Genomic DNA, 17,364 nt, shown 5'->3' on the forward strand with positions numbered 1-17,364 from the left:
ACCCCTTAGAGCTTCCACTCCTCCTCCCTCCCCTCCGTCGGCAAAAAGAAACTCATTTCCCATCCCAAACTTCTCTGCCAGCCCAGAGAGATTAAGTGAAGAAGAAATGTCTCCAAATATACCGAGATGGTCTTTCCTGGCTTCTCAGATTTGCTGTCTGTGGTTTGAAACCTGTTGCCCAGTAGATTCTGGGAATTGCAGGGCAGGGGCCTGGGTAACAGCTGCCAGCCCCTGGGCTGGGTACCTGCCCTCTTGAGTTTGAGTTGGGGCTGTGTGCTCAGACTTGACCATGTTTGGGCATGGAGGCTTGTCTCAGATGAGAACCAAAGGCCGCTTCCCCAGAGACGGGCTGGGAGCCCAAACTTCCTGCTGCAGCTCAGGCAGCTTCTTTTGGGTGTGGGCTGGGGACCAGGCAGAAAAGGGTCTGCTGAAGACTCGCAGGGCACCCAGGAGACTGTGAGTACCGAGGTCAAGGACACTGGGGAAGTGGTTTCTCCAGAGACGGGGCTAGAGCGGAGACCTTCGCTGAGGGGGGTGGGCAGTGGGAACTCCCTTCCTCGAGAGGCTGGCCATCAGGACTTTGGGCTCCAGAGAAGCTGGTGTTAAGTCACACAGGCCTAGAACTGCTGGACCCGTGGTCTGGCGGCCTGGGGGGGCTGGAGGTGGGAAGAGGGATCCTTGGCCCCGTCACTGTAGTGGCTCAGTGCCCTGGCCCTTGTCTCAGCCTGCAGAGCAGCCAGAGGGCAGCAGCCTGGAGATCAGGACCAGCCCTGGCCCTTGTCACAAGAGGAGGGGTGGGTCAGAAACAGGCCCAGCAAGAGCACTGGGGACTTCTGATCCAAGCCTCAGGGTTTTCTTTCTTAATAATAACAGTTAATATTTATCGAGGGCTTGCGTTGGGCCAGGCAATGTGATGTTTGGTACATCATTTGATCTTTATCAGAACTCTCGAAAGCGGACATTATCATGCTTGTTTTACAGTCTCTGGTTGCTAGGTGGCAAAGCCAGGATTTGATCCCATGCCTGATGATCTCAGAACGCCCCCTGTCCCTCACTCCACTAGACCCTTAAACACTGTCTTCTATGCCCTGAAAAGGATGTCAACCCAAATATTGGGTTACTGCTGCTGCTGCTGCTAAGTCGCTTCAGTCGTGTCCGACTCTGTGCGACCCCATAGACGGCAGCCCACCAGGCTCCCCTGTCCCTGGGATTCTCCAGGCAAGAACACTGGAGTGGGTTGCCATTTCCTTCTCCAATGCACGAAAGTGAAAAGTGAAAGGGAAGTCTCTCAGTCGTGTCCAACTCTTAGTGACCCTGGGGACTGCAGCCCACCAGGCTCCTCCGTCCATGGGATTTTCCAGGCAAGAGTACTGGAGTGGGGTGCCATTGCCTTCTCCGATCAGGTTACTGCTGCTGCTGCTGCTGCTAAGTCACTTGAGGAGCCCCCAAATTCCGCCTTGCTTGGCCTTTCTTCACCTTTCCTCAGTCCACCCCAGACCTCCAGTGACATTTCCAAATGGAGAGCTATATCTCAAAAGTCCAGAGAAATTTAGCAGTTCTCAACTGAGGAGTTCTTCTTCGAGTCTAACTGAAATCCCCCATTTTACAGCTGCAACCCATTTCTTCCTGTGCAGACCTCAGGGGGTCTCAGCGGTTCCCACCCTTCCTCCTGCCTAAAGGTTCTCACTACAGATGTTGAAGCTTAGGACTATATCCGCATTCATATCCTCACCCTATTCTTTTATCTTGTGTGGTCTTAGGAGGATTTATCAAAACTCTGCCTTCCCCCTCCCTTGGGGTGGGTGACAGTCTCACTAGAGGTTTGCAGACAGGAGGGATCTGAACAAGTGGCCGGTTCCAGACTGCCTTATCTCCTTTCCTCCTAAGCGCCCAGACCTGGTACACTGAGAGTGCCCGGGGGAGGGGATGTTATGATGTGGCAGACAGGCCTCCCCGATCTCAAGGATGCTCTGACTCCCAGGAAAGGACTGGTTCTATTGTGGACACTCAGCCTAGGTCCTCCCTCCGAGGCGTGATTCCGTGTTGACCCTAGAGACTTGTGCTCCACAGTCCCAGGGCTAGGCCCAGGCACTAATGACCCCAGACAGTCCTGGGAAGGAAGGCTGTGTAGGATTTTTGCCCATCCCTAGGTGGCTGCATTCTTTAGCCTGCAAAAACATGTGTGAGCTTGTTAGACTGGCCCTAGGTAAATCATTATGTGGGCTGTCCCATTTCCCACAAGGTGGAAGGACAGAAGGACAAAAGTAATAGGAAAAAGAATTGAATAGAATGTCTTTCATTGTCAAGAGAATATTTTTTCCTTTGTGACTTTGCAGTGTCTCTGTTGGAATGTAGGGAAACCACACTTCTCAGTGCCCCAAATGTGGGAGAAAAAGTCATCATTGGGTATGGTCCCTATTAATCACCTTGGAGGGCGTGACAGGGCTGTAACCTTGGTATCTGACCCTGGAGTCTCCTTTTTAGGACAGTGGGGGACTGGGGACAACTGGAGTGGGGAAGAAACAGGGTGGAGATCTCTGACTGGACACTTGAAGCAACTTAATAGAAGAGAAGTTGAGTAGAAAATAAGACACTTTGTTGAAAATCTCTTTGAATTAATAATGCCTATCTCGGGTATACTCACTCATTCATAAAAATGATGTTTATTACCTTAGGGACCTGGCAGGGAAAATAAAGTCCTTCCTGATATCTCGCTAACGTTTCCCCTAATTCACGGGTTACAGAGAAAGGCACCATGGCCCTGTTATCATTGGTAGAAATGTTACCTTAAGCACAAACAAAAAGCAACAGCAAAGGAATTTACTGGGCTGTGGGGCCACTCACTGACCGCCCGGGAAATCCACACCAGGACCGAAGCCAGGCGCTCTGGCTCCAGGAGGCGCCCGGGGGACAAGAGCGACCCTCCTGGCGGGGCTCAGGGAGGAGGGGCTCTGCCTGCTCTGGGAGAGGCAGGCCCTGGGAGAGGATGAAGGGCTTCAGGCCCAAGACGCAGGGAGGCAGGAAGCTGCCCGTCACTTGCGCCATTCTGCTTGGGCTCAGGGGGGCTCAGGTCCCCAGGGAAGAGAGCAGCTGCTGAGGACACACGATGCCGCCTGCCCTCGCGGAAAGCAGGGAGGCGGCCGTTTCAGCATCCCCACGGCTGAAACCCCTCCTGTCGCCCGATGTCTTGGCTGCCCTCTGGCGGACCTGCTGCCCCTTCTCTGCGTGATCCCCCTGCCCAAGCAGCCCTGCTGTGGGGGTGGTTTTTTATTTACGTTAACTGAGTTTTGACTGTGCTGGGTCGTTGCTGCTGTATGAGGCCTTCCTCTGGTTGCGGCGTGTGGGGTTGCTCTCCGGCTGCAGCGCACAGGCTCCCACTGCAGCGGCTTCTCTCCTGGAGCACAGGCTCTAAGCGCGTGGGCTGCGGTAGTTGCAGCACGTGGGCTGAGTAGCTGTGGCTCACGGGCTTAGTTGCTCCACGGCATGTGGAATCTTCCCGGACCAGGGATCGAACCCTTGTCCCCTGTGCTGGCAGTGCGCCACCAGGGGTGTCCTGTGAGGCTGTTTAGGCTCCAAGTTTCTCTGAGACAAGTGTCTTTGGAGAACGTGCACGGACATTCCCCCTCTGCTGCTTACAGTATTAGTTTATCTCCTGTATTAGTTTCCTATCGCTGCTGTGACGAATTAGCTCAAACGCGCTACGCATACACAGTTCTGGGAAGGCAGAAGTTCAAAATCAGCAGGACGCTCGCAAGGCTTAGTCAAGGTGTCGGCAGGGCTGCACTCCTCCAGAGGCTGCAGAGGACAACGCTTAGTTCCCTGCCTCTTCCAGCTTCCGGGAGCTGCCAAACCCCCTGGTACATGACCGCGTCACTCCAGCTTCAGCCGCCCTGGTCATAGCCCTCTCTCTTTTGCATCTCATCTCCCTCCACCTCCTTCTTGCAAAGATCTTTGTGTTATCTTTAGGTCTGCGTGGATAATCCCAGATAATCTCACCATCTCAAGAGCCTTAATTTAAAGTCTTTGCCATGTAAAGTAACAGTCACAGATCCTGAGGCCGAGAACATGTGCATCTTGAGGGCCATTACTGAGCCTGTCACACATTGTGTGGCCTTGTGCAAGTCACTCTAACTCTCTGAGCCACAAGTCCTTCATCTTTTAGAATGGGGATGATAATATTTGCCTCTCAGAGCTGGTGGAAGGCTTAAATGGGGCCCAAAAGCCCTCTGAGTTTCCCAAGCTCTGCATTGAAAACAGAGACGATGTTGATAGTTGATCACCCTCTCCTCTCACCTGTCACCTGTGCTGATCTCATGTCTGTTTGCCTCTCTGATCCTAGAAATGTCTGCTGTCCCCAGTGGCCATGGGAAAGAAGCTGGTGATGGCCCAGAAGCGGGGAGAGACTCGAGCCCTCTGCCTGGGAGTGGCCATGGTAGTGGGCGCTGTCATCACCTACTACATCCTAGGCACAACTGTGCTGCCCCTCTATCAGAAAAGGTACCATACTCCCATGCCTGCTCCCACCCTCCAGTCTGAGGTCTGGCATCTATCATCGTGTTGTCTATCTCAAGTGACGGGGAGCTCACCACTTCAACTATACATACCATTTCATTTGAGGGCCTTTCTGATAAGTAGGGGGCTTTCCAGGTGGCACCAGTGGTAAAGAGCCCTCCTGCCAATGCAGGAGACAGGGGTTCGATCCCTGGGTCAGGAAGATCCCCTGAAGGAGGGCATGCAACCCACTCCAGTATTCTTGCCTGGAGAATCCCATGGACAGAGGAGCCTGGCAAGCTATGGTCTATTGTGTCGCAAAGAGTGGACAAGACTGAAGCGACTTAGCGTGCACTGATACGTAGGAAGTGTCTACACTGAGCTAAAATCTGTTCCCCTGGAGCTGTGCTCTGGAATCTCAGAGAATGTCCCATGCCTTTGCTCTGACATGTCAACCATGTGAGCTTTTAAAGGGAAGACTGGAAAGTTCCTGATCCGTGCTCTAATGAGAATGAATACGCTCAGTTTTCTCAGCATGATCTTAGGACAAATCTCAGACCCTTGCCTCTGGGCACGTTCCAACAGCTGACAGCCCCCTCCTGTCTGGCAATGTGTCTCCCGCCTGATAGATAGAGATGAGTCACGATTGATTTGCGGGTGTGTTGATGAGCCTGTCAGTCTCTCCTGGGTCTGCTCCTGCCTCACTTTTCACGGTGCTGGAGCCTTTCCAGGCTGGAATCTTGCCGAGTGAGGCACTGCTCAGAGTGGCCATGTGCCTCCAAGACATTTTCTCTGGGTTCAGCGCCATCCCTACCATCTTCCCCACCTGGGCACAAATCAAGCTCCTCCTCCATCTACTCTTTTTAAGGGAAGGGGCATAGATTCTGAAACCATCCAGACCTGGCTTCAGGGACTGTGAGCCCTTAGCAAAGTCACTTGACCTCTCTGAGCTTCTCTTCCACCCTTTGCAAGATGAAGATGGTATGGACAAGGGGTCTGAGGTCTGGCTGCAGACCAGAGTCACTGCGAAGAGTTTTGAAAACACATCCACCCATCTTAGAAATTCTGATTCACTTGTTCTGGGGTGTGGCTTGGAGGTGAGAATCTTTAAATCTAACCAGGGTTTGGGGTGAGCAGTGGGGGCCACGCCAGTTTATGTAGATATTGTCCAAGAGGCAAAAATACTGATATTCTGATTTTATGATTGCTCCTCGGGACCCAGGGACTCTGGGGCTTGGCTCCTTTAATGCTGGTTGCTTATGGCAAATGGGTCTTGGTCCTGAGTCTCTCTAAACAGGTTCATGCTGGGCGCTCTGTGACACCCGGGTTCTGAGATGTGTTTGTGTGTGCATGGTCTCCCCAGCGTGTGGACCCAGGAATCCACGTGTCACCTGATTGAGACCAACATCAGGGACCAGGAGGAGCTGGAGGGCAAGAGGGTGCCCCAGTACCCATGCCTATGGGTCAACGTGTCGTCCGTGGGCCGCTGGGCTGTGCTGTACCACACGGAGGACACTCGGGACCAGAATCACCAGGTATTGACTGGGGGTGGGGAGTGAGGACACGTCCTTTAACCCTGGCGGGTGTGTGCTTGTCCCCAACCGGCTCCCGAATCCCCCTCTGGAGGAGAACGAAGACTGGAAAAAGATTAACCCGGTTGACCAGGGGCCACAGCTGGTCTGAGGCCCAGCCAACCTTAGCCCTTCTGTGCTGAGTCCGACAGACCCGCCACTGACTGGCTGTGTGATGGGGGCTTGGCCCCGCCGAGCCTCAGTTTCTGTTAATTGAAGTGCTGCTATAAAGTCCAGGACTGTGTAACGTGCCGATCTTGATGTTGGCTGGAGAGCAGGCACTCAGAGGCAGCGGCTGGTCGTGTTCTTATTTCGTTCTATAATGTGGGTCAGATGAGAAGCCAGACCCAGAGCTGACCTCACATGTAAGAACCCCTGTGACTGCCCGACTCCCCACTCTAGGAGGCCAGAGGCCCAGGTTTGGAGCAACCTTTAGAGGTCAACACTGGGAAAGTTTTCCTATGACCGCCTCTCAGTGCCCCCTCACACCTCCAAATCTACCACCGCAGTCCTTTCTGTAGGAAACACAAGTTGACGCATTCTCCTTCATTCGTTCAACCGCCACTTCCTGTGTTAGGGGTTGGGTTCAAGAGAAGAGAGCTCATACACGAAATAATGCCTAGCAGAGAGGGCCAGTGCCATAGAGAAAAACAGTGAGGTGAGGGTGTCAGAAAGGCACTGCTGTTAAAACTCAGGCAGGTACTGGTTACACAGAATCGCAGAGGCGGGCATGCGTGTCCAGGGGATGCAGAGAGCAGGGCATGGGGAAGGAAGGTGGGGAAATACAGGGTTCCGACCCCCGCAGAGACAGCGCTCCAGGGTGGAAACGCCTCAAGGGCAGCTCAGGGTCTGTTCCCAGAGGCCCACCACACCGCCCGTGCAATTAAAATTGGTTTTGGGGGCAGTTTTTCTTTTTTGTTGTTGTTTTTTGAGAGAAGCAAAACTTTAATGAAGAATGCTACATGCTATTGAAGGTAATTAGTTCTCATACTAAAAAAATATTACTGAAAACGTTTTACTGAGGTTTTTTTTTTTTTGCTCAAAAGAGAGTCTTCAAAGATATCTGAGAGAAATAGCATGCACAACACAGTAGGAGAGCAGGAGAGGAGGTTTAATTCCAGCGTCAGACACTGACACGGCGCAGGAAGGGAAGCAGCCATTTTACAGAGAGTGGGATCAGATGTTTATATTCATCAGGACCTTTTTTTTTTTTTTTTTTGAGCTTTAACAGTTCAACCGAAGGAAGGAGATTGGGAAGAAAGATGGGGGAAGGGCTAAGCTCATTCACAATCACCATTTTACAAAGCACCACACTGGTTCAACCACAGGAGACACGGAGGTTAGTTGTAGCTGTGTAGCCCAGCAAATATGTAGCGCAAACGCCAAGGACTCAGGGTTGATGCAATAGGCGCACAGTTTTAAAGAGGCTGATTCTGTCAGGCTGGTCTCTCAACGACCTGAGCTGGGGAGATATGAAGCTCCTTCACATTTTCATCAAAGGCCAGAGCTTTGCTGGGAACTAAGTTCACTCCAAATAATGCTCCTGGCGCTGGCTTTAACAGGAAGTAAAATTATTTGCAACTCCTAATAGAATTCACCATTTCCTAGGGGAAGTTCTACTGATTATCAGGGAGTTAAATTCATGCAAACCATAAAGAAAGGAAATACTAATTATATTCTGGTGCTGTACAAGCTGTGTGCCTGTTTTCTGCCAAGGACTACCAAACTGTGGAATTAAAATGTGATCAGGGAAGCTGGGGCTCCTCACCTCTGGGTGTTAGGTCCTCCTGGGTGTCTTAACAAAACCAGGGTCCTATACCAGACCCTGAAGCAGAATCTCTGTGCTTTCCAGGTCATTCTAAGTTTCCTTGGGAATTACTGCTGTGAGCAACTGGGAGTCTTTAAAAGGTGTGGGGTGCAGGCAGCATGATCAGAGAGAGATGGAGGAGTGTGGGGTTCAGTTACTAGGGAGAGAGGTGGGGGCCTCCACAATCGGGACAGAGCTGGGACAAGGATGGATGCTGACAGTCAGAACTTGGCAGCTGATGGGGTGGCAACGGGCAGGGTGCCTGGGGGGATGGTGGGATCGTGAACAGGCCTGGGGGCTCCTGGTGAAGTGGGTCTGGGCAGGCAAGGGGGCCTGGCTGTCCTGTCATCACTAGCACACAGCCACACCGGATGCAGCTAGGGCTTCCAAACCCACCTGAATCAGCTCCTCCCAGGATCCCTGCCTCTTTTTTAGCATCCAGGGGCCCCTGATTTATCCCCAGGATCAAGAAGCAAATTTTCAAAGACAGACAGAAGTGGTCACTGGTGCGATGGGAGTTGGGAGTGGGCTGGTTTGCAGGCTGCCAGCTCGGAGGAGTTCGAGGTCAGACCTTCCCCCGAATGGGCTCTCAGCAGCTGGGTTCGGAAGGACAGCACGGCCACCACCACACGTTCAGGCTTTTCTCCCAGAGCACCCAGGTGTCCCCAGGAGTAGTGCTAAGGGCAGGCTGCTGCACTGGTGTGACGGGGGAAGGGGCCTTTGTGGCTTTGCCAAACAGCAGGATGGTGTACCAGCCGCTCTTCCCACCTCTGGTCAGCTCTGTGGGGCCAGGACCTGGTCCTTCAGGAAGCCTGGGTGTCTTCTGGAGTGGCACATGCAAGGAGGAAGGAGGTATTCCTCTATTCTGAGGAAGGAGGTCACCAGCTCACTCTTGGTTGATCTCATGAGACTTAGCCCGAGAGCTGCTAAGCTCCTTTCCATGGTCTGCGCTGAGGACAGTGACACCATGGGGCTTGGGAGAGAGGCTGGATCATTTAAGACCCTTTAGACAACTGGTGCTAATGGTAAAGAACCCGCCTGCCAATGCAGGAGACATGAGACTCAGGTTCGATCCCTGAGTCAGGAAGATCCCCTGGAGGAGGGCATGGCAACCCACTCCATCTAACTCAGTTGGCTAGGTTAACCAAGGTTACAGTCGGAGGCAGTGGGGAGACTCGGGCCAGGCCCTCTCAGCTCAGGATTCAGGATCCACTTGCTGCTAGGACCCTGGGCTTCGCTGGTGGCTCAGATGGTAAAGAATCTGCTTGCAATGCAGGAGACCCGGGTTCCATCCCTGGGTTGAGGAGATCCCCTGGGGAAGAAAATGGCTACTCACACCAATATTCTTGCCTGGAGAATCCTATGGACAGAGAAGTCTGGTGAGCTACAGTCCATGGGGTCACAAGGAGTCTGAGCAAGGCTAGGACCTTATAGTCCCCAGCAAATCTGAGTGCCAGATTCCTCGGGAGACAGCGGCTCCCCAGCCTCGGCTGCTCCCTGGCTGGCTGGGATGGTGACCTGCATCTGGATGCAGCCCCGCCCTCTCTCCAGGCTGTCAGAGCTGCAGTGTAGCCATCACCTCTACTGCTGGACTGAGTGTTGTCAGGGCAGGCAGCCTCGGGGCAGAAACTTACAGGGAAGAACCCAGGTCTGGGGAGGAGCTGGCCCGACACTGTCTCTCATTTTGACCCGTTTGACATGATTGAATAGGGCAGTGGTCCTCAAACTTCAGTGCCTGAAGGAGTCTGCAGATTGCTGAGCCCCCTCTTTAGAGATTCAGACTGAGCAGGGAGCCTGTGCTTGTGGCCAGCCCTCCAGGTGGTCTGCTGTGGGGGCTGCGGGGGTACCACCCTTGCCGAACATCTGCTGAAGGCTCATGTAAGCCACGTGCAGACCTCCCAGGATGGAAGAGAGATAAAGCCAGGGTCTCTCCTTTGTGCCTTCTCTGCAGAGCTTTCCAGCTGGACCTTATCTTTCCAGGCCGCAAGGTTCCTGATCACAGTGATCAGTGTCAGAATTAAACATATACGGGGCTCTATCTGCACAAAGCTCTTTTAAGTGCATTCTCTTTTTCCTTTGAATCCCGGTGTCAAATACCAGCTGGCCAACATCTTGGGTTTTGCTCACACAGAATTAGACCTCATAGAGTTTTCAATTCAAATTTTCACCAATATTTTTAAACTATGAGAGTCCACGTTAAAATCTGGTATTTTGGCTTCTCCTGCTATTTTGGAGGCCTGACTACAGTAGGTCTTCTGGATGGCACAGCGTCCGTTGTCCAGATGGAGTGATGACTCCAGGCTGGGTGTGTCTGGCTCTCTCCATCACCCGCCCCCCCCAACAGTTCTCCTGGCACCAAGGCAAGTGCCAGCTGGCCCCTGTCATCCTAGTACCTCACTGCTTCACCTGTGGGTGTCACCTGTGTGAGCTTTGTAGGCAAGTGAGTGTATGACTTCTGCCCTGAATCCAAATATAGAGCCCACTCAGCCTGTGTCTCCCATTGGTCTTCTTAGACAGACAAGTTTGAAGTTCTTTAATAAACTCCCTTGAAAAAGATACTGCTATTAACCCACTTAAGTGATGAAGACATCAAGCCTCAGCGTGTGTGTGAGTATGTCAGTCGTGACAACTCTTTGTCACCCCATGGACTGTAGGCTGCCAGTTTCCTCTGTCCGTGGAATTCACCAGGCAAGGATACTGGAGTGGGTTGCCATTCCCTTCTCCAGGGGATCTTCCTGACCCAGGGATCGAATCCAGGTCTCCTGCATTACAAGCAGATTCTTTACCATCTGATCCACCAAGGAAGCCCTGTTAATCAATTAGCCTAAGGTTCCTCAGTGACTCAGCTGTAAAGAATCTTCCTGCAATGCAGGAGACATGGGTTCGATTCCTGGGGTGGGAAGATCCCCTGAAGGAACAAATGGCCACCCACTCCAGTATTCTTGCCTGGAGAATCCCATGGACAGAGGAGGCTGGAGGGCTACAGTCCATGCAGTAACACAGAGTTGGACATGACTGAGTGACGGAGTGCTGCAAGTGATGGGAGCAGAGCCAGGGCTCCAGCTGGGGTCCCCGCCCCCCAGTGTGCAGTGTGTATGCTGGACAGCTCCACGGCCACCGCCCTCCCAGCCAACACTGTGTAGGCACCCCCTCGGACCATACAGTGTGCAGCCTGCCAAGCTTTGGACAGTGTTGGGTCTACCCAGGCGCTTGAATCCAAAGCTGGTGTTCTCCTTTGTTCCACACCAGGCCCTGAGAAGCAGGGATTTCAACCCCATGCGTGCTCTTGATTCTCCCTACAGTGCTCCTACATCCCAAGCAGCCTGGACAACTACCCAGTGGCCCGGGCTGACGTGGAGAAGGTCAGAGCCAGGTTCCACGAGCACCAGGATTTCTTCTGCTTCTCCACGACTCGGGAGAATGAGACCAGTGTCCTGTACCGGCGCCTCTACGGGCCCCAGAGCCTCCTCTTCTCTCTCTTCTGGCCCACCTTTCTGTTGACTGGTGGCCTGCTCATTATCGTCATGGTGAAGATCAACCAGTCCCTGTCCATCCTGGCAGCCCAGAGGTAGATCCAGGCACACCCCATCACCTCTAGGGCCACAGGGGCCTGGATGGACCCCTGGGCCGCTCCCGCTTGTGTCCCATGCTCCCTCTCCTGCCTTCGCCCCCTCCCCCTCCAGTGTTCTGTCTTCCACTGCATGGATGGTCTTTGGGAAATCCCTTAGTTAAGTCATTTCCTGCTCAAGACTGTTCAGTGGCTCCTCAGGACCCAGGAGAACTGAAGGCCAACCTGTGATGGTTCTCCATCCCTGACCCCACTCAACTGACTCAAATCTGTTTTCTGCTGTTCCACTGTCCACTGGACTGATGCCAATGGTTCTCACTTCTGTGCCTGCGTCCCAGCGTTTGTCTCAAAGACCTATTGGTCCCTCCCAGGAAGTGCTCCCCGACAAGCCTCCATTCCTTCTTGGAATTCCAAAGTGAAAACAGCAGCAGCCTCATGGACAGAGCACATTCATGAGTGGGACATCGCTTGTTTTCAGCATTCTCAGATCTGTATATATTCTTATACCAATATTAACAAATATAGGTACAAACTTCCAGTCTTAAAGTCATGGGAATATAACTACAACATGGTGACAATAATTAGTAATACTTTGCTGCATATTTTAAAGTTGCTAAGAGAGTAGATCTTAAAAGCTCTCATCATAAGAAAGAAACTGTTGCTGTGTGTGGGGATGGGTGTAAACTAGAGCCTTCTGTGGTGACAATTTTGTAAGACATACAGATACTGAATCATTTCGTTACACACTTGAAAACTAATATAATCTTATATATTGATTATGCCTCAAAAAACCAAATATATGCAAAATATATAGGCTCTAAGGAAATGATACTAACATACATAAAAAACATTAGCAGTGGGATTTATTAATTGTAATTTTCTTCCTTCCTTTTATTTTTGGTACTTTTCTAAATTTTCAGCGATAGAAAGGCTTGGTTTCACTGTTTATTTTTAAGAACAGTAAAAACAGATGTAATTTTGGAAAACAGTTTGAAGAGGTGAGCTCCCCATCTCCAAGCAGGTGGAAGTGACCTAGTGGACAGGTGGAACTCCAATCAGACACAGACGTTTTTTTTAATATTTATTTTGACTTGGCGGATAATTGCTTTATAGTGTTGTATTGGTTTCTGCCGTACATCTCCATGGATCAGCCACAGGTGTGATACAGACTTTTGAGAACACACGAGTTTAAGAATCCTGGATAGAGGGAAGGTAAACACAGAGATGGGGATGTAGACTAAATACAAGGTACCTGGGACTGCCCTGGTGGTTCAGTGGTTAAGCAATATCAAAGCAGGAGACTCAGTTCTGATCCCTGGTATGTGAAGATTCCTTACGTGCTGGGCAACTGAACCTGTTCACCGCAACCACTGAGGCCCCTTCTAGAGCCCATAAGCGGCAACCACTGAGCCCAGGTGCTCGAGCCGGAGCGCAGAATCAGAGAAGCAGTGCCACGAGAAGCCCACGCGCAGCACCGGAGAGTAGCCTCCACGCGTGACAGCTGAGGACGCCCGCGCACAGAGATGAAGGCCCAGTGCAGCCAAGAAAGCCATATATATGCATGTGCAAGGCGCGACCCTGCAGGGGAAGCCAGTCTCAGGCTTGGGAAGGGATAATTGGGGGAAGCTGTCATAGACCCACTACCACTCCAAAAACTTGTCCTAGAGCAGTCCTTCTCAAAGTGTGGTCCCTGGACCAGTATTCTGTGGCGGCTTGTGAGAAAGGCATACTCCAGGCCCTCCGCCCAGCCCCACTGACCCAGAAAGCATCAGGGGGTGGGTGGGGAGTGGTCGGTGGGGTCCCGAGGAGCTGGGCAGCACTCTGTGTTTTAACAGTGACTGCACGGGACTCTGCTGTGTGCTCGAGCGTGAGAACCACAGGTGAAGGGAACCACGGTCCTGTCCCCGGACTTGGGGGAATGAATCAACGGCTTTTTCAGGTCAAGTCCTCAGCTGGGCGTGAAGTTGGGCTGGTGTCTTTGAAGGTCCCCCTGGAGCAGCCCTGGGAGTGAATCCTGCCTCCGCTTCTGCCAGACTGCTTCTCTCTCATTCTCGGCTGTTTCGTCTATAAAAGAGAGAAGCCCCCTTTTGGGCAGTTGGGAGAGCTGAATGAGGGTTTGACACATACTGGGTGGTCAAAATGGAAGCTGTTCTTAGTAACAGTAATAAGGAATGAATATTCATAAACTTCCAGAGGAAATTATACCAACAGTAATGTTCAGTTCAGTTCAGTTGCTCAGTCGTGTCCGACTCTTTGCGACCCCATCAATCACAGCGCGCCAGGCCTCCCTGTCCATTACCAACTCCCGGAGTTCACTCAAACTCATGTCCATCGAGTCGGTGATGCCATCCAGCCATCTCATTCTCTGTTGTCCCCGTCTCCTCCTGCCCCCAATCCCTCCCAGCATCAGAGTTTTTTCTAGTGAGTCAACTCTTCGCATGAGGTGGCCAAAGTATTGGAGTTTCAGCTTTAGCGTCAGTCCTTCCAATGAACACCCAGGAATGATTAGCTAGCGCTTTTTGCTGCTTTATTCCATGCTAGGCACAGTGCTAAGAAGTTTGCCTCATAAAAATTCAGTGAGCATTACTGAACCCACCTCATAGATAAGGAGAAGCAACACAGGATAGAGGTTATATACGTGGACTGGCTTCGAATACCCATCTGTATGATTCACTAGCTGTGTGGCTTTGGACAAATAACCTTTCTCTGCCTCAATTTCCTCACTTGCGATGTAGGAGCTAATAATAATATTTCCCATTTGGGGATTGTTAGTATGAAATGAGTTATCGTATAATGTTCCTAGAAGAGTGACTGACACATGGTGAGTGCTGTATATTATGAAAAACTGAGGCTCTAAGAGGTCATTGGCCAAGGTCAACCAGATAATAAGTGAGGAATGGACTTGAGCCCTGGGCTGTGTGATTCCAGAGCCTGGCCTGTGATTCTTTAGTGGACTCAGTCACCAGAAGCCCCAGGGTCCGGGTAAGGAACAGCGTTGCATCCTGGGAAACCCACGTGTTCTCATGCAAGTCAGGGATCTGGGAGGAGGGGCACCTGGAATCTGTACCAACACCTGTAGCTTGCAGCCAGGGATCTGTGATGCAACTTCACACCCTCCGGGTTCTTACTAGAGACAATCCTTCCAAGGGGAGTAACACCCCACTCCCTGGAGCTTCTTCCTTCTGGGCTCAGGGACTCTTAAATCTTAAGACTCCTGTGAATCTAGCAAGTCTTGTTGGGATATTGCCTTATAGTTTGGTAAGATATTTTCTTTGGGGGAAATTAGGTAAAGGGTACATAGAATCTGTCTGTGTTTCTTTACAACTGCATGGGAATCTACAATTCCCCCCAAATTTAAGTTTAATTTTTAAAAAAGAAAAGAGTATCCCCATCATGAATCTCATTTACAGGGGTTTCTTTGCATATGGTTTTCATACACCTGCATTTTAGCTGAAATACACCAAAATGCAGACTATCCCCACAGCCCCTACAGGGGAAAAGGCCACCACCCTCTAGCAAGAAGTACCTGGGGAGGCCCAGCCCTCACTGCCCTGTGCATTTTTAACAATGAACTTCCTTTTCTTGAGAAAAATGCCTTCTTCCTGTCAATGGAGTTTGGCCTACTTCTGTCAAATCCTATACCTGCCTGCTGTTCACGGAACTTCAAGCCCAAGATGAGCATGAACTAATGGGCATTTAAGCATCATGGAGTTAGACGTGGAGGAAAAATGTTTCTGGAATAAGGGCTGCCTGAGAGCAGAGAACCCTCATTAGTTCTTTAAAAAATCACTCTACTAATAAAGTCTAGTGCTGGCGCTGTGTCTGCCTTTTCTCTGGTGGGCCAGTGGGTCGCACCTGGAGAGGTGCACCTGGATCACTCGCCCAGATCTCAGATGGCTTGGTGGAGATCAGTGGCAAGAGGACAGAGAGGGGCAGAGATAAAGCAGACACGGTGCCTGCCATCAGGGAGCTGATCATCCCGCTGCTCTTTCTCCCTCCTTTCCCCTCATTATCAAGGGCTTCCTTCTCCACAGTGAAGAACCTGATTTATGCAAATTCAAAATAATGCAAAGAAAAATTACTAAAACCTCAATTTTTGTGACTTCCTGAAATAATGCTAGCCTCCCCCACCTCCATCAACAATTCACCTAAAATTCCTCCTAATTTCAAAACTCCTTGGGTGTGCAGATTGTAGGCTGCATTCACCCCATTGCTAATTGGCAGCACAGGCTGGTGCATAACAATAGCCAATGTCTTTTGCATTTAGAGGAATTTGAAATATATACTTGCAAAGATAGTTTGATCACAGTGCAGCTATCTTATACCTCATCAGCCACTGCCCTTTCATATGTAGGGAAAAGAGACCAAAGCAAAATCAGAAAGACATGAAGAAATTCACCATGGTCTAGGGTAATGGTTCTTTAAAAAAAAAAAAAAATATATATATATATATATATATATATTTTTTTTTTAATGTGGACCATTTGTTAAGCATTTATTGAGTTTGTCACAATATATTTACTTTTTTAAAAAAATATTTTTGGAATTGATAGAAGCCAAATGTTGCTTCTAGAGAGGAAGCAAGGTATTTGAGGATGTGCAATTGTATCTGTAATGTTAATATGAAGCAATGTGACAAAATGCTAATACATTAGTTTTGAGGGGTGCTTTCTGAGGTGCATATGGGTGCTTTATATTATTTGCTCTATTTTTATGTGTTCAAATGCTTTCTCTAAAATAAAAGAGTGAATGGAAACAAAAATATTTTTGGTTTTTTAGCCATATAGCATGTGGGATCTTAGCTTCCTGACCAAGGATTGAACCTTCATCCCCTGCATTGGAAGGAGGAGTCTTAACCCCTGGACCACCAGGGAAGTCCCTGGGGTAATGGTTCTCAAAGTGGAGGCCTGCAAGGTCAAAATTATTTTCATAATAATATTTACATACTGCCTGCTTTTTTCACTCTCAAGCTCACCAACATGTGTGGAATTTTTCAGAGCTTACGTGTGTGACATGTGATATCACAGAAGACTGAACGCAGACATGAGAAACCTGTTGTCTATTAAGCCAAACACTAAAGCAATTTGCAAAGAAGGAAAACAAGGCACCCTTTCTCAATAATTTTTTGAAAATATAAATATTTCTCATAAAATATAATCTTTTGTTAACCTGTAATGGGTTTATCATTGTTTTAAAATAAATTCATTTAAATGAAACATTCTGAGTTTTCATTTCTAAAATGGTAAACGCTGGTTAATATAACCCATATAAACCAAATCTCTTTTGGAGTTCTAAGTATGTTTTTAGACTGTAAAAGGATTCTGAGACCAGAAAGCTTTAGAACTGAGGCCCTTGTGTGTCACATTCAGGGTCCTCTGGCTTCCTGCACTGCACCCTGTGTGCGTCCAATGGCCTCCTCTAAGTGTCACATGACTCCTACTTGGAGCCAGGAGGAGAGCTTCAATTTTCCCCACCTCTCCTGGCTCCAGGTTCTGTCTTCCACCAATGGATTTGTTCATGAATTATCTCCTGTTCACAGGAGCTTTCCTTCACTTTCATCATGTCAGTTCAGAGACAGAATTCATCCTCTTCCTAGATTTCTGCAGCTCTCCCTTCCCACTCATATAAAGCACATGCTCATCAGACATCTTCCTTAAATGCTAAGGAGGATGGGGAAGAGATGTATATAGTGGCAGAGCAATCAACTCCCAACTGAATGTTGGACAAAGGTGGTGCTTCATCGCAAAGTTTGTGCCTCCCTTCTCAGATACAAAGACTTCGACTTCCCATAATCTCCCTCATCCCACACCAACCTCCCTCAAGCTACATGAACTAAAAACAGGGGCTTCTGTAGCCTCCGCAGCTTTAAGACACATTTTCTGTCTCCAGTCCCAGGGAGACTGTTGCCCTGAGCCTTCTCTGTCAAT

At 50.1% G+C, this 17,364-nt stretch overlaps 2 protein-coding genes across 3 annotated transcripts in view; one reads left to right on the forward strand and one right to left on the reverse strand.

The window, feature by feature from the left end:
* Positions 1 to 17,364, reverse strand: part of KCNIP1 (potassium voltage-gated channel interacting protein 1) — a 416,919-nt gene that overhangs the window by 382,584 nt on the left and 16,971 nt on the right. The window lies entirely within an intron of this gene.
* On the forward strand, positions 305 to 16,641 carry KCNMB1 (potassium calcium-activated channel subfamily M regulatory beta subunit 1). The gene is made up of 4 exons (XM_055421796.2): positions 305 to 456; positions 4,340 to 4,497; positions 5,855 to 6,026; positions 11,172 to 16,641. The coding sequence occupies exons 2-4, from the start codon at positions 4,364 to 4,366 to the stop codon at positions 11,439 to 11,441; spliced, it is 576 nt and encodes a 191-aa protein (XP_055277771.1). The 5' UTR covers positions 305 to 456; positions 4,340 to 4,363; the 3' UTR covers positions 11,442 to 16,641.

Source organism: Moschus berezovskii, chromosome 18 (assembly GCF_049115385.1).
Source record: "Moschus berezovskii isolate FMDL1 chromosome 18, NW_MosBer_1.0, whole genome shotgun sequence".
In the NCBI taxonomy this organism is placed as follows: domain Eukaryota; kingdom Metazoa; phylum Chordata; class Mammalia; order Artiodactyla; family Moschidae; genus Moschus; species Moschus berezovskii.

What these genes read in the sequence shown, in the direction of transcription:
- KCNMB1 (XM_055421796.2), top strand. Translation starts at nt 4,364, where the DNA reads ATGGGAAAGAAGCTGGTGATGGCCCAGAAGCGGGGAGAGACTCGAGCC. An exon ending in CTGCCCCTCTATCAGAAAAG is followed by an intron (nt 4,498 to 5,854) that starts GTACCATACTCC and finishes TGGTCTCCCCAG; the next exon opens with CGTGTGGACCCAGGAATCCA. An exon ending in CTCGGGACCAGAATCACCAG is followed by an intron (nt 6,027 to 11,171) that starts GTATTGACTGGG and finishes TTCTCCCTACAG; the next exon opens with TGCTCCTACATCCCAAGCAG.